Source organism: Oratosquilla oratoria, chromosome 1, assembly GCF_046742065.1.
Source record: "Oratosquilla oratoria isolate Oo_2021 chromosome 1, ASM4674206v1, whole genome shotgun sequence".
NCBI lineage: Eukaryota > Metazoa > Arthropoda > Malacostraca > Stomatopoda > Squillidae > Oratosquilla > Oratosquilla oratoria.
Genome location: NC_134777.1, coordinates 3,746,796 through 3,759,435, shown reverse-complemented (window position 1 = coordinate 3,759,435; position 12,640 = coordinate 3,746,796). Strand labels below are relative to the sequence as shown.

At 39.0% G+C, this 12,640-nt stretch overlaps 1 protein-coding gene across 1 annotated transcript in view; it reads left to right on the top strand.

Annotated features, from left to right (window-relative positions):
• The first annotated feature begins 2,725 nt into the window (after positions 1-2,725).
• LOC143031860 (PHAF1 protein CG7083) overlaps positions 2,726-12,640 on the top strand; it is a 36,520-nt gene continuing 26,605 nt past the window's right edge. The window contains exons 1-3 of the mRNA XM_076196213.1: positions 2,726-2,964; positions 9,059-9,141; positions 9,466-9,593. Coding sequence (XP_076052328.1) covers positions 2,901-2,964; positions 9,059-9,141; positions 9,466-9,593 — 275 coding nt within the window. The 5' untranslated portion in view covers positions 2,726-2,900. The remainder of the gene's footprint in view (positions 2,965-9,058; positions 9,142-9,465; positions 9,594-12,640) is intronic.

Genomic DNA, 12,640 nt, shown 5'->3' with positions numbered 1-12,640 from the left:
ATCATGCATTTGTTGTAGATGTTTGAGTAGGATACTCCTGCTGGTCTTTTGTAATGTAATAGACTGGGTGAGTAGGGTTGAAGGTTCTTCTATAGAGCTGTGTACCTATAATTTTCATGTAGTGTTGTATGTTGGGGATTTGGGTTTCTGTATGCAGATGTTCTATTGGAGGTAATGTTGTGTATCTTGTTATTCTTATGGCTTTGTTTTGTGTAATTTGTAGATTGTCTATGTTTGCTTTTTTGATTATTGAGAACCCGTTGAAGCAAAGCATAGTTGAGTCTAGTTTTTTATGGACTTTGTAGATTAATTAGTTTCCTGCTGACCAAAGCTCTTAGTTGCTAGATCTTGGTATATTTATTTTCATGTTGATTTTCACTGTCAGGTCTTTCACTTGTGAACTGATAGCCATGTGAGTATCAAAAGTGAGGCCCAGGATTTTTGGGTTCTTTTCCAATAAAAGGGGAATATTTCTTTGAAACCATGAATCTAAAGAAACACTAGATTAAATGGTCAACCTCTTCCAGTGGACAAGCCCAAAAATACTAGGCCTAACATTTGGTACACACATGCTCTTCACCTCAAATATCAACAATGTCACAGTGAAAGCAAATAAAAAAGTTAGAACAGTGGCAGGTACATGATTTGGTCATCACAAATGCTTATCATTGTATACAAACAACAAATAAAAACTATGTATGTCAAAATTAGCAATTCCCCTCCCTTCAACTTACTGGGCACTTCACAAATCCATTCAGTTCATGAAGTGCCCTTGTACAATTTGTCATATTCAGTACCAGAGAAACTCACTCCACATCTTATTTGGCTACTGAAGATTTAATTTCGGTATTTACCTACTATTTATTTCCCAGCTTTATCTTTTCTAGCTTTTGGCCATGTTCTGTGATCTTCTTCACTGACATTTTATGGTAGTATTATTGTTGACCAGCCTCTGGCATAGTATTACAATGAGAAGCCTTGCCAACAGGAGGCTTTTTAGTTTACAATTGAAAGCTAAGTAATGACACGACCCTTTCAATACTAGGTGTCATTTTCCTTACTACTCAGGGTAAATTTTCAGAAGTGAACAGTTACGTGACATAGCATTACAAAATCAAATATTATTTTTGTAAATTATAATACATCCATGTAATATACATATTTTTTTTTGGAAGAAGTCAATAACAGGAAAGGTTGATAAAAGCGATACACTTATAAATGGAGCTGCGAGGGCTGGTTAAGATGCTGTCTGTTTTTATAGATATGGTGGTTAAAGAAATTAAAGTATGATAAATTTGTCTATTTTAATTTATCTAATGTGCATTTAGTAAAATGATACCTGTAATTCTATAGGTCATCACTGATGTTGACAACCAGTTTTGGTATCCAATCTAACTGCGGGGTGTATAGGAGTTGCATAGCTTTAAGAAATGCATGAATCTCAGCTCTATAGCACCGTTTTTAAAATAAATACTGTACAAGGTACTGATGTAAGTACTGAGGATGTATTCAAGGCCTCAGGACGAACACCAATTGCTTTAAGTGGGACTAACAGCTTTGTTCGGTAGTGTTATTTGCTTTTAGCAACTTTTCTGTTATTGATTTCCGTCAAGAAAAACATCTTATTACATTGATGTATAATTTACAAAATTAATTTCTTAATTTTCTAATGCTATATTGTGTAGGTGTGCACTCCTGAAAATACCTTACTCTAACTCTGACTCAACAGGCTACTTTATTCATCTTAATGGCAACTTTTTGATTAAAATTGATGTTGTGCAACTCTGGTATCTCCTTGGTATCAAAAGAGCTAAGAAACAAATATAATGAAAGAATTCTTGTATCAAAGTTTCAAATGTGTGCTAGTGAGTGAGCAAAACAGGCTCAGAACTTAGAACTTATGCAAGTGTTGATGAATTATCAAGATCATGTTCTAGTCATGAATCACTATCACAATGTGCTAAATGCATAGTTTTTCTAATTCAAACTTGCATATCTAAGTGCAAAGGAGGTAGGCTATTACATGAACATCACTCCAAAATTATGACATTCCCATACAAGGGGTCTACAAACTTTAAAGTTAAAACGCACTTCCAGTTTTCGTCAATACTAAAGCCAAGTGTATTACATAATGTCTAAATTTACAAAACGCAGTAAAAAACGTTTGTTACTTTGGCATGTTAAATGAAGTGACGTTGAATCCAATCCTATTTACTCCTTCTCTTCATAAAAGTTTGTATACAAATATTTAAGATATTATTTTAACATATAAACAATATTATCAGCATAATGATAATCAATTACTTGTACTTCAGACTCCAACTAAGTTGTCTATACCAACGAATTTGATTCATGGTACTCTCATAAACGTTTAATGAATCAATGCAATCTTATGAAGAGATGAGATATATATTTGTCCTTTAACTTCAATATCTATCCTTTTTCCTTGCCAACCTGACAGTTCAGATATGACGTTATATTATCCTAATCGTCTATGCGCATGCGTCAAATCAGCTGTTTTGATCATAGATGAAAGAAATAACAACATCAAAATACGCTTAATTTTTCTCAGAACCTACTATATAAAGTGAACGCCTAAAGCGGAGCGTATGTAGCGAGTATATGCAATCAAATACTACTTATTCTATGCAAGCGCCATCTATAAATAAAGAAAGATAGCTTATATCTTATTTGTTTTAGTTTCTTTATGTTGTTAAATTGAGAGTATAGGAGCAAGGCAAGAATAAAGGACGCATAACAGAGCTGCTACGTAAATTGCGGAAAAGACCATTGTTATCGCGTGGATTGCTGGAAAAACTTTAATTGCTTCGGATTCTAGTACATTTGAATCTATAGCTGGCATGAAGACCTTGTGATTGGCCTCGTTATAGGTGTACACTATGTTAGAATTGGAGGTTTTCCCTGAACAGTCTCTCAGCTCGGAAAAATGGGATTTCACATTGGGTAAGATTGATTAAATGCATATGTAGGTATTACCGTTGTATTAGGTACATGTTTATGATAATTCGTGCGAAATTTGTTTAGAATATGTTGCTAAATTAAATACAACCAGGCTTGGGTAAGAAGTCCACCCATCACTTCCATGTAGCTGAAATTTTCTTGAATACAAATATCAGCTTGGTTAGATTCATTTCTTCATTCTGAGTGAGACATATTTTACAATATATGAGTTTCTGTAACTAATAGATAAAAAACAGTGAAGTAAATACTGTAGTCATTTGAATAGGTGTTGTAAAAGGTGGGGTATTCTTTGTCCTTGAAAAGTGTGATTATATATCCATTGCACATTAGCCATTATTATTGCTTTATAGCTGTAGGGGATGCTTTTTCTGGTAAAATTTGACTGCTTTTCATAAATAACTACATACCTTATTGTATGTGTATGTTTATAAATTGTTGGTGTGGATAATACAATTTTCACTGTATAGTGGTGTTAGACCAATCTCAAATTTATACTGTATAAGGATTATAGAACCTGTTCGACTAGCTTAGGTAGCATTATTAGTAAAATTTCAGAATCACACAAACACAGATATTTATCATGAAACTTATGTTGTCCAATAGCTCTTAACTTAATATAACCGTACCTAACCAAACCTTACATAATCTAACCTAACGTGATGTAACTATTCCATAAAAAGATATCGATCTTTCAAATGCACAAAAGAAAGAGATGAAGAATGTATGTGTGTGATACTGGAATATAACCATATTTCTCAATGGTAGGGTCAACTTGGCCCATCGCCAACTTGGCCCATCTATTTAACCGAGTCAGCTCACCATGGTTAGGTTAGAATTTGAGGAATTAATCATACTTTAATTTCTCCAACCTCCGCATCTATCAAAACGAAAATGGTCACTCAAGCAGCTGATGGGCCAGGCTGGCCAGCAAGCCTCTCAATTATTATTAGACATATTTATATTAACCAAGTGGATAATGTCAAGGTCAGGAATGTGCACCATTGTCTTGTCGACTTGTTGACTTGCTAGAGGAGACCACCCACTCGTGCGGGATTGGGTTTTGTGGGAGGGAAAGAATGTCTGTAAGAAAATGAAAAGATAGTAGTGTATTAAAGAGGGCTATTGCCAAAATGCGCTTTTTCATGAGCGATTAGGGGTTAAAGGTATTGATTAACTATTCTTAGCTCTTCATCCCAGTGAGGGACTAGAGTCGAGGGGTATAAAGATAACTAAAGAATGTGTTTACCATATAGATTTTGCAGTAGTGATAATTATGTAATGCTATTGTTGTTTGTTTAATTTTTCTTTTCTTTTTATGGAAAATAGTATCCTTGGCATAACTAGATCTCTTATAGTAAAAAAAGAAAAAAGGTAAAATTAATTATCTAAAAATAAAATGTGGTATTTGAATCTTATTGATTTTGAGAGTTAATAGTGATTAGTGGTACCATTATTTATTGCTAATAAGTTTTTATTGATAATATTTTTAATCAATTTATCTCATAAAAGCAAATACATACATACATATACCAAAGGCTTTCCCCCTTACAAGGGAGGTAACCAAAAAGAAAAAGGCATAAAAACCATTCCCACCCATTCCATCCCTAATACACTCCACTCTACTCCCCTCCACCCTCTACCCTCCCACCCATCTTGGCACCTCCTGGATGACGGGTCATCCCTGCATCCTGTCCACTGCCCTGGGTCAGAGGCAGTGTCGCTAGACACAGCTCATCCACAGGAAGGCTGCTTCATTAAATTGGCAACCCTCCCTCTCCGTCCCCTCATGCAGAAAAGGAGAAGACAGGGAGAAATCCCTTTGGGCTGCGCCAAATTTTTCTCACACATACTACCTCAACCCCCATCCATTCCACCTCATGCATCACAACATCATCCATGTACAACCATTCTCCATTCACCTGTCTTCTGTCCTCTCCTGTCCTTCCTCAACAGACATTCCCCTCTTCCCCAAAGCCACTTTCAACCCATCCATCCATCTCATCCTAAGTCGCCCCCTCATGTTTACCTCCTCCACATCTGCCTTCCATACCTCTTTTACTAGTCTTTCTTCACTCATTCTTTCCATGTGTCCAAACCATCCCAATACTCTTTCATCCACCCAATCTCCCAACTCCCATACCACCCCTGTTCTCCTTCTCACCTCCTTATTTCTCACTCTATCCAGCCTAGTAACCCCCATCATACTTCTCAGACACCTCATCTCAAACACATTCAAACTCCTCCTTTCTTCTCTTATGTTCCATGTTTCTGCCCCATGCAGTGCTGTTGGCACAATCACTCCTTCATACAATCTCCTCTTAGTCTCCATTTCCAAATGTCTATTGCTCATTACACTTTTTAATCCACCAAGGCATTTACTTGCTTCTCTCAATCTACATTCTACCTCCACCTCCACTTCACCCTTTCCTGCCACATTTGCACCCAAGTATCTAAAACTATCCACTTCCTCCATATAGGTAAAATTGATTATGCCCAAATTGCATATATATCCATTTTTCTGTTCAGCAGTCATGTTCGAAGATTTTTTTTATCTATATACCAAGGTTTTTTCACCCTTATTAGATAGGTAGCCAAGTCCACTCTCATCCACCAACCCTTGTGGATGAAGGGTCATCCCTGTATCCACCCATTGCTCTGGGTCAGAAGCAGTGAAGCAAGACATTGCATCCACAGCAAAGTCACTTCACGGAAAAAAATTGAAAAAGGATAGTTATAATTTTTTTTTGAAAAGGAACAGTTTCCCACACAGAGCAATAAATACATGGAACAAATTAGACAACAAAACAGTATGTGCAAACACTATACAAGATTTAAGATAAAACTTGATGTGGAGAGATACAAAGACGGGTCACCACGAGCATAGCTCTCCACCTGTATATTACAACTAGGTACAACTAGGTAAATACTTAATTGGTGACCCCCCTTCTCTGCCTCCTCAAGTAAAAAGTAGAGAAGACAGGGAGAGATCCCTTCTAGCTGTGTCAAAATATCATACATAGCCACTCCCTACCTCCCCTATCCCCTGCCCCCTCCCATCCTTGCATCACAGTATCATTTATACACAGCCTTTCTCCACTCAACCCTCTCTTTTACCGTCTCCCTTCCTTGCTCAACAGACATTCACCTCTTTCCCAATGCCCCTTTTACCCCATCTTCCATCTCATATTTGGTTGCCCCCTCATGTTCACTCCCACCTCTGCCTTCCACACCTCATTTACTAACCCCTTCATCTACATAAGAATGAAGGAGACTGCAAGAGACCATAAGGCCTACACTAGGCAGCTCCGTATCCATCACCACCTGTCATCCCCATCCATAAAGTTGTCTAATTGTTTCTTAAAGCAACTGATAGTTTCAGCGCTTATTACATGGTTACTAAGTTTATTCCATTCATCGACCACCCTATTAGTAAACCAATTCTTGCCTATGTCCTTCTTAAATCTAAATTTATCCAGTTTAGAACTATTACTGCGAGTCCTGCCCTATTGTTTTAATATGATGACCTTGTTTGCATCACCCTTGTTAAAGCCTTTGATCCACTTGAACACCTCTATTAGATCACCCCACACTCTGCATCTTTCCAGACGCATTTAAAATTCTCTCATCCTCGTACATTGTCTTTGGCACAATCATCCATTCATATAATCTTCTTTTTGCGTCTATTCCCAACTGCCTATGTAGACGTCATGAGGTGTGAGTGGGTATATGAAGATGCCAACATCAACGTCCTGATTACAGTACTACCTCTCATTAACGGACTAAAAGGGGGGTAACGGTGTCCATTGGTGTGAATAATCCATTGATTTGGAGTGGTTTTTGGGTGGCATAGTGATTGCACAGCACCAAAAACACTGCAAACACAGGTAATTAATGTCCGTTAATGAGAGGTCAATCTGTATATTTATTTTGTAGTTATAGCCGAGTGACCCCTGTATTGTGTGAACATGCTTGTGTTTTCTGTGGTTATAAATATTCAAGGTGAAAGAAAATGAATATAACAGCTGTAATTATATGCATCACATATTGTGATGCATTATCATACATCAGGCAACCTAATGTCCAAACAAATATTTGACTCTTATTGAATAGGTTAATATCCCCTCTCATCACAAGCACAGTGTCATCAGCAAACAACAATTGGCTCACCTTCCACTTTCTCCATTCTCTTTAACCATCTCCAGTCTACCCATTACTCTAGCATTTATCTCCCACACCACCCCATCCATGTACACATGGTGACATCACAAATCCTTGACACAGCCCTGCCTTTACCTGAAACCACTTGTTGTCTCCATATCCAATTCTAACATGTGTTCTACTACTCTCATAATAACTTTTTACTACCTTTACCAGCTATCCCCCAGTCCCACAAATCTGTAATACCTCCCACAGTGCCTTCCTGTCTACCCTGTCATAAGCCTTTTCCAAATCCGTAAAGGCCCAAAAAACACCCTTACCTTTTCCTAAAGCATTCTCACATTTCTGCCTTACCACAAAAATCTGATCCACACAACCCCTACCTTTCCTAAATAGATACTCCCTGTGTTCCTCTCCTATTCCTCTCAATGAAGACCTTCCCATTAGCCTTCCCAACTACACTCAACAAACTCATCCCATTAAAACTACTACAATCATTTGTCCCCTTTTCCCTTGTCAAGGAGAGCTATACAGGCACTCTTCCAGTACTCTAACACTCTACCCTCTCTTTGACACACATTAAACAGCCTCACTAGCCAGTCCATTACTGTACCTCCTTTCTTCAGATATTCCGCATGACACCCATCTAGTGCAGGTGCCTTACCTGCTCTCATAAGTCTTAAAAGTAATTACACCTCATCTTTTCTTAATTGTCCTCCATTTTCCCCTCCCATCATATTCATTTTCTTACAGCCTACCATTACTACCACCAATCCCTCCCAATCTTCCATATTTAACAGCTCTCTAAAATACTCTGCCCATATTCCCCTTACTGCCTCCTCTTCTGTTAACATCTGTCCATCTGTGCCTTTTACCTTTTCTTCTCTACTTGACTCTCCTTCTCTTCCTCACTTAACTTCCTTCCAAAACATATTTTTATTACTTTCAAAATGTTCTGTCATACTCCTCCCCCATTTTACATCTCTCCTTTATGTCTTCTTGATCTTATGTTATGCTTCTCTTCTTTTTCCTTTGTACCTCGCATGTGCTTCTCTTGTCCTACTTTGCTTGCTTCTCATCAATCTTCTTCACTTCATCATCCCACCTCTTACTATCCTTCCAGTTCTTATTTGTTTTGGGATTGATTTCTCTGCTGGATTTATTTATGAGGGAATCTGGTGAAGTGTAGAATTGGTAGTCTGTTAAGGAATACTTGGTTTGTGATTTGGGTATATGGCATAAAGGAAAAGTTGTAGTCCTAGGTATGGTAAAGGAGATATTTAAGAAAAGGATGATGCTAAAAAATAGTTTAGCACTGTGAAAGCAGATTAGTCTCCAAATATAATGGATTGCTGCATGTCTGTTTCATAGGGGTGTCACTGTAGCCTTTTAAATATTGCCTCTGTTTAACTTGCAGCCATCACTCCAGTGTAAGACAGTAAGAGACATGTATAAATGTGTATGTAATTGGCAATTACTTACAAGTCTATCAAAAGAAACACCATGTGAGGACAAGTCAGGCTTTATTAGTAAGACATTTTGCTTAATACAACTTTATCAAGTACAAAGTTGTGGTACACGTATCTTTCCCTTGATCACTGACATTGAACAAACAACACACAGTAAATTATTCCCTCTCCTTAACCTTCCCTAGGCTCCAATGACCTCTCCCCATTCCCCCAGATATATGTATTTCTATTCATTCTCAGATATGTGTACCATGACTATGTACGGACACTTGATAAAGCTGTAACAAGCAGAATGTTGTATTAATAAAGGGCCCATCTTCACATGGTGTGTCTTTTGATATGACGTGTAAATTTTTGTAGCTTTTTGGTGTTGAATAGAGCAAGGTAATTCAACAGAAATGGAAAACACAGGGAAAATAGACATATTTAGACTTATCTTTCCTTTGCAGGTATGCACTTCAGCCAGGCTGTTGCCATAGTTCAGCACCAGATTGGGACCATTCGTGGTGTGCAAGTGATATACAGTGAAGGGGTAAATAGTGATCATGATTTAATTTTTACCTCCATTCTGACATATATGAATACAGTAAAACTTTATATTTTAGAGAGATCTTAGAACTGTGAAATATATTCATTCTAACCAAAACAAAATCCTACAGTACAGGTTGAAGAGGTCATTTGAGACTGTTCTGGTGCCTTAATTCTGGAAGAAAATCTTGAGTTGATAAAATAAAACTTATGTAGTGGTGTAGAGTTAGGAGAAAATTTGTTTAGTATGTTACAATGTTTAAGGAGGATGAGGCATCATAATGTTGGATTTATGACTAACTCATAATTTACTTTACAATTCCCCCAGGCGCCTCTAGAAACCGACTTGACTCTGAACCTCTCCCAGGATGGAATTCAGCTTATATTTGACCCTGTTTCCCAAAGACTCAAAATTATTGAAGTTTCTTGTATGAAAGCTGTTAAGCTTAAGTATTGGTAAGTGTATGATTATTTTTTCATAAGATTCTCTCTCTCTCTCTCTCTCTCTCTCTCTCTCTCTCTCTCTCTCTCTCTCTCTCTCTCTCTCTCTCTCTCCTCTCTCTCTCTCTCTCTCTCTCTCTCTCTCTCTCTCTCTCTCTCTCTCTCTCTCTCTCTCTCTCTCTCTCTCTCTCTCTCTCTCTCTCTCTTACTCTCTCTCTCTCTCTCTCCTCTCTCTCTCTATATCTCTCTCTCTCTCTCTCTCTCTTCTCTCTCTCTCTTCTCTCTCTCTCTCTCTCTCTCTCTCTCTCTCTCTCTCTCTCTCTCTCTCTCTCTCTCTCTCTCTCTCTCTCTCTCTCTCTCTCTCTCTCCTTCTCTCTTTCTCTCTCTCTCTCTCTCTCTCTCTCTCTCTCTCTCTCTCTCTCTCTCTCTCTCTCTCTCTCTCTCTCTCTCTCTCTCTCTCTCTCTCTCTCTCTCTCTCTCTCTCTCTCTCTCTCTCTCTCTCTCTCTCTCTCTCTCTCTCTCTAACCTACTGCCATCCTCACTTCATGTATATCTCATCTCCTTTTCTTTTGCCCATATTTATTTTCAGCTTCCTCTCACATACCCTCCTAAACTCATGAACTGATTCAGTCTATCCTTCAACTCACTTATAAGAACAGTGTCATCTGCAAACAGCAGCTGGCTCACTTCACACTTTCCTCTTCTCTCATGAGTTGCAAACCTCTGTTTAGCACCCGCAGATTTACCTCTCTTACTGCCCCATCCATAAAATGTTGAACAACCATGTTGACCTTACCTCAGACCACTCTTTCTCACTATTCCCTACCCTTGCACAAGCTCTTCTCTTCATAATTGACTTTTGACTACCTCAACTGATTCCCCTCTTTCTGATGCATCTTCAATACATCCCATCATGCCTCTCTGTCAACCCTGCCATATGTCTGCTCCAAATCCATGAAAGGCCCAAAGACTTCTATACTCCTTGTCAAAAACTTCTCAAAAATATGTCTCACTATGAACATTTGATTTATATATTTGCCTTCCTCTATTAATCCCATAGTTCCTTCCCTAATTGTCTCAGTTAACAACCTCCCATACACTACCAACTACACTTAAAACTACCACATTCATATTTGTCCCTTTTTCCTATGCATAATGGAATTATATTCATTGTACTATCCACTTGCACACTTCTCCCCTCAAGGTACATATTAAACATGCTTACAATTCAGTCCATTTTAACTGTGCCTCCCTTCACCAGATGTTTCATGTGGCACCCATCCAACCCAGCTTTTATCCCACTCAATACTCTTTGCTTAGTATCTTTTCCTATAATCAAGTCATTCTCCTCTCCCATCACTCATTTTCCTGGCATATCCCACAGCTATAGTTGAACCTTCCCTAACCTTATCCACATTCAACAGATTCTTGAAATTACCTAAATTTCCCATACTGCTTTCACTTCTATCACCATCTGTCTATCTCCACCTTGTACTTTTTTCTCTCTAATTGACTCATCCCCATCACTCTTTTCATTTCATTCTTTTCAAAATTCTTTGTCAAACAGTTACCACAATTTACATTTGCTCTCCTTTTCACCTTCACCATTTTGGTTCTACTCCCTTCTATATTTCTCATTCAGTAAAAGAGAAAAAAAGGTTGAGAGCTACTGCTTTAAGCTGTGCCTTGTGAATAATAACAACATTACTCAAGTTACCCTTATTGATCATATACACATACATACATACACATACCAAGGCTTTTTCCCCCTTACAAGGGAGGTAGCCAAAAAGGAAAGGCATAAAATCATTCCCACCCATTCCATCCCTGAATACACTCCACACCCCTCCACCCTCCCTCTTATCTTAGCACCTCCTGGATGATGGGTCATCCCTGCACCCTGTCCACTGCCCTGGGTCAGAAGCAGTGTTGCAAGACACAGCACATCCACAGCAAGGCCGCTTCATTAAATCGGCGACCCCCCCTCTCCATCCCCCCATGCATAAAAGGAAAAGACGGGGAGAAATCCCTTCGGGCTGCGTCAAATTTTGCTCACACATACTACCTCACCCCCCATCCCCCTGCCCATTCCACCTCATGGATCACAACATCATCCATATACAACCATTCTCCATTCACCCCTGTCTTCTGTCCTCTCCCGTCCTTCCTCAACAGACATTCCCCTCTTCCCCAAAGCCCCCTTCACCCCATCCATCCACCTCATCCTAAGATGTCCCCTCATGTTCACTCCCTCCACATCTGCCTTCCATACCTCTTTTACTAGTGTTTCTTCACTCATTCTTTCCATATGTCCAAACCATCCTAATACTCTTTCATCTTTCCACCCCCGTTCTCCTCCTCACCTCCTCATTTCTCACTCTATCCAGCCTAGTAACCCCCATCATACTTCTCAGACACCTCATCTCAAACACATTCAAACTCCTTCTCTCTTCCTCTCTTATGTTCCATGTTTCTGCCCCATACAGTGCTGTTGGCACAATCACTCCTTCATACAGTCTCCTCTTAGCATCCATTCCCAAATGTCTATTCCTTATTACACTCTTCAATCCACCAAGGCATTTACTCGCTTCTCTCAATCTACATTCTACCTCCACCTTCACTCCACCTTTTCCTGCCACATTTGCACCCAAGTACCTAAAACTATCCACTTCCTCCAGTTGCTCTCCCTTAATGCTCACTTCCAGTCTACTGCCACTTTCACCCCTTGTGCATCTCATCACCTTACTTTTACCCACATTTATCTTTAGCTTTCTTCTATCACATACTCTCCCAAACTCTGTCACCAACTTCCTCAATCCCTCCTCCGATCCTGCCACAAGCGCAGTGTCGTCCGCAAACAACAGCTGGCTCACCTCCCACTTTTCTCCATTTTCTTTAATCATCTCCAATCCCTGACCCATTACCCTTGCATTTACCTCTCGCACTACCCCATCCATGTATATAAGTTGAACAGCCAGGGCGACATAACGTATCCTTGACGAAGTCCCACCTTTACCTCAAACCACTCACTCTCTCCATTTCTAATCCTGACACAAGCTCTA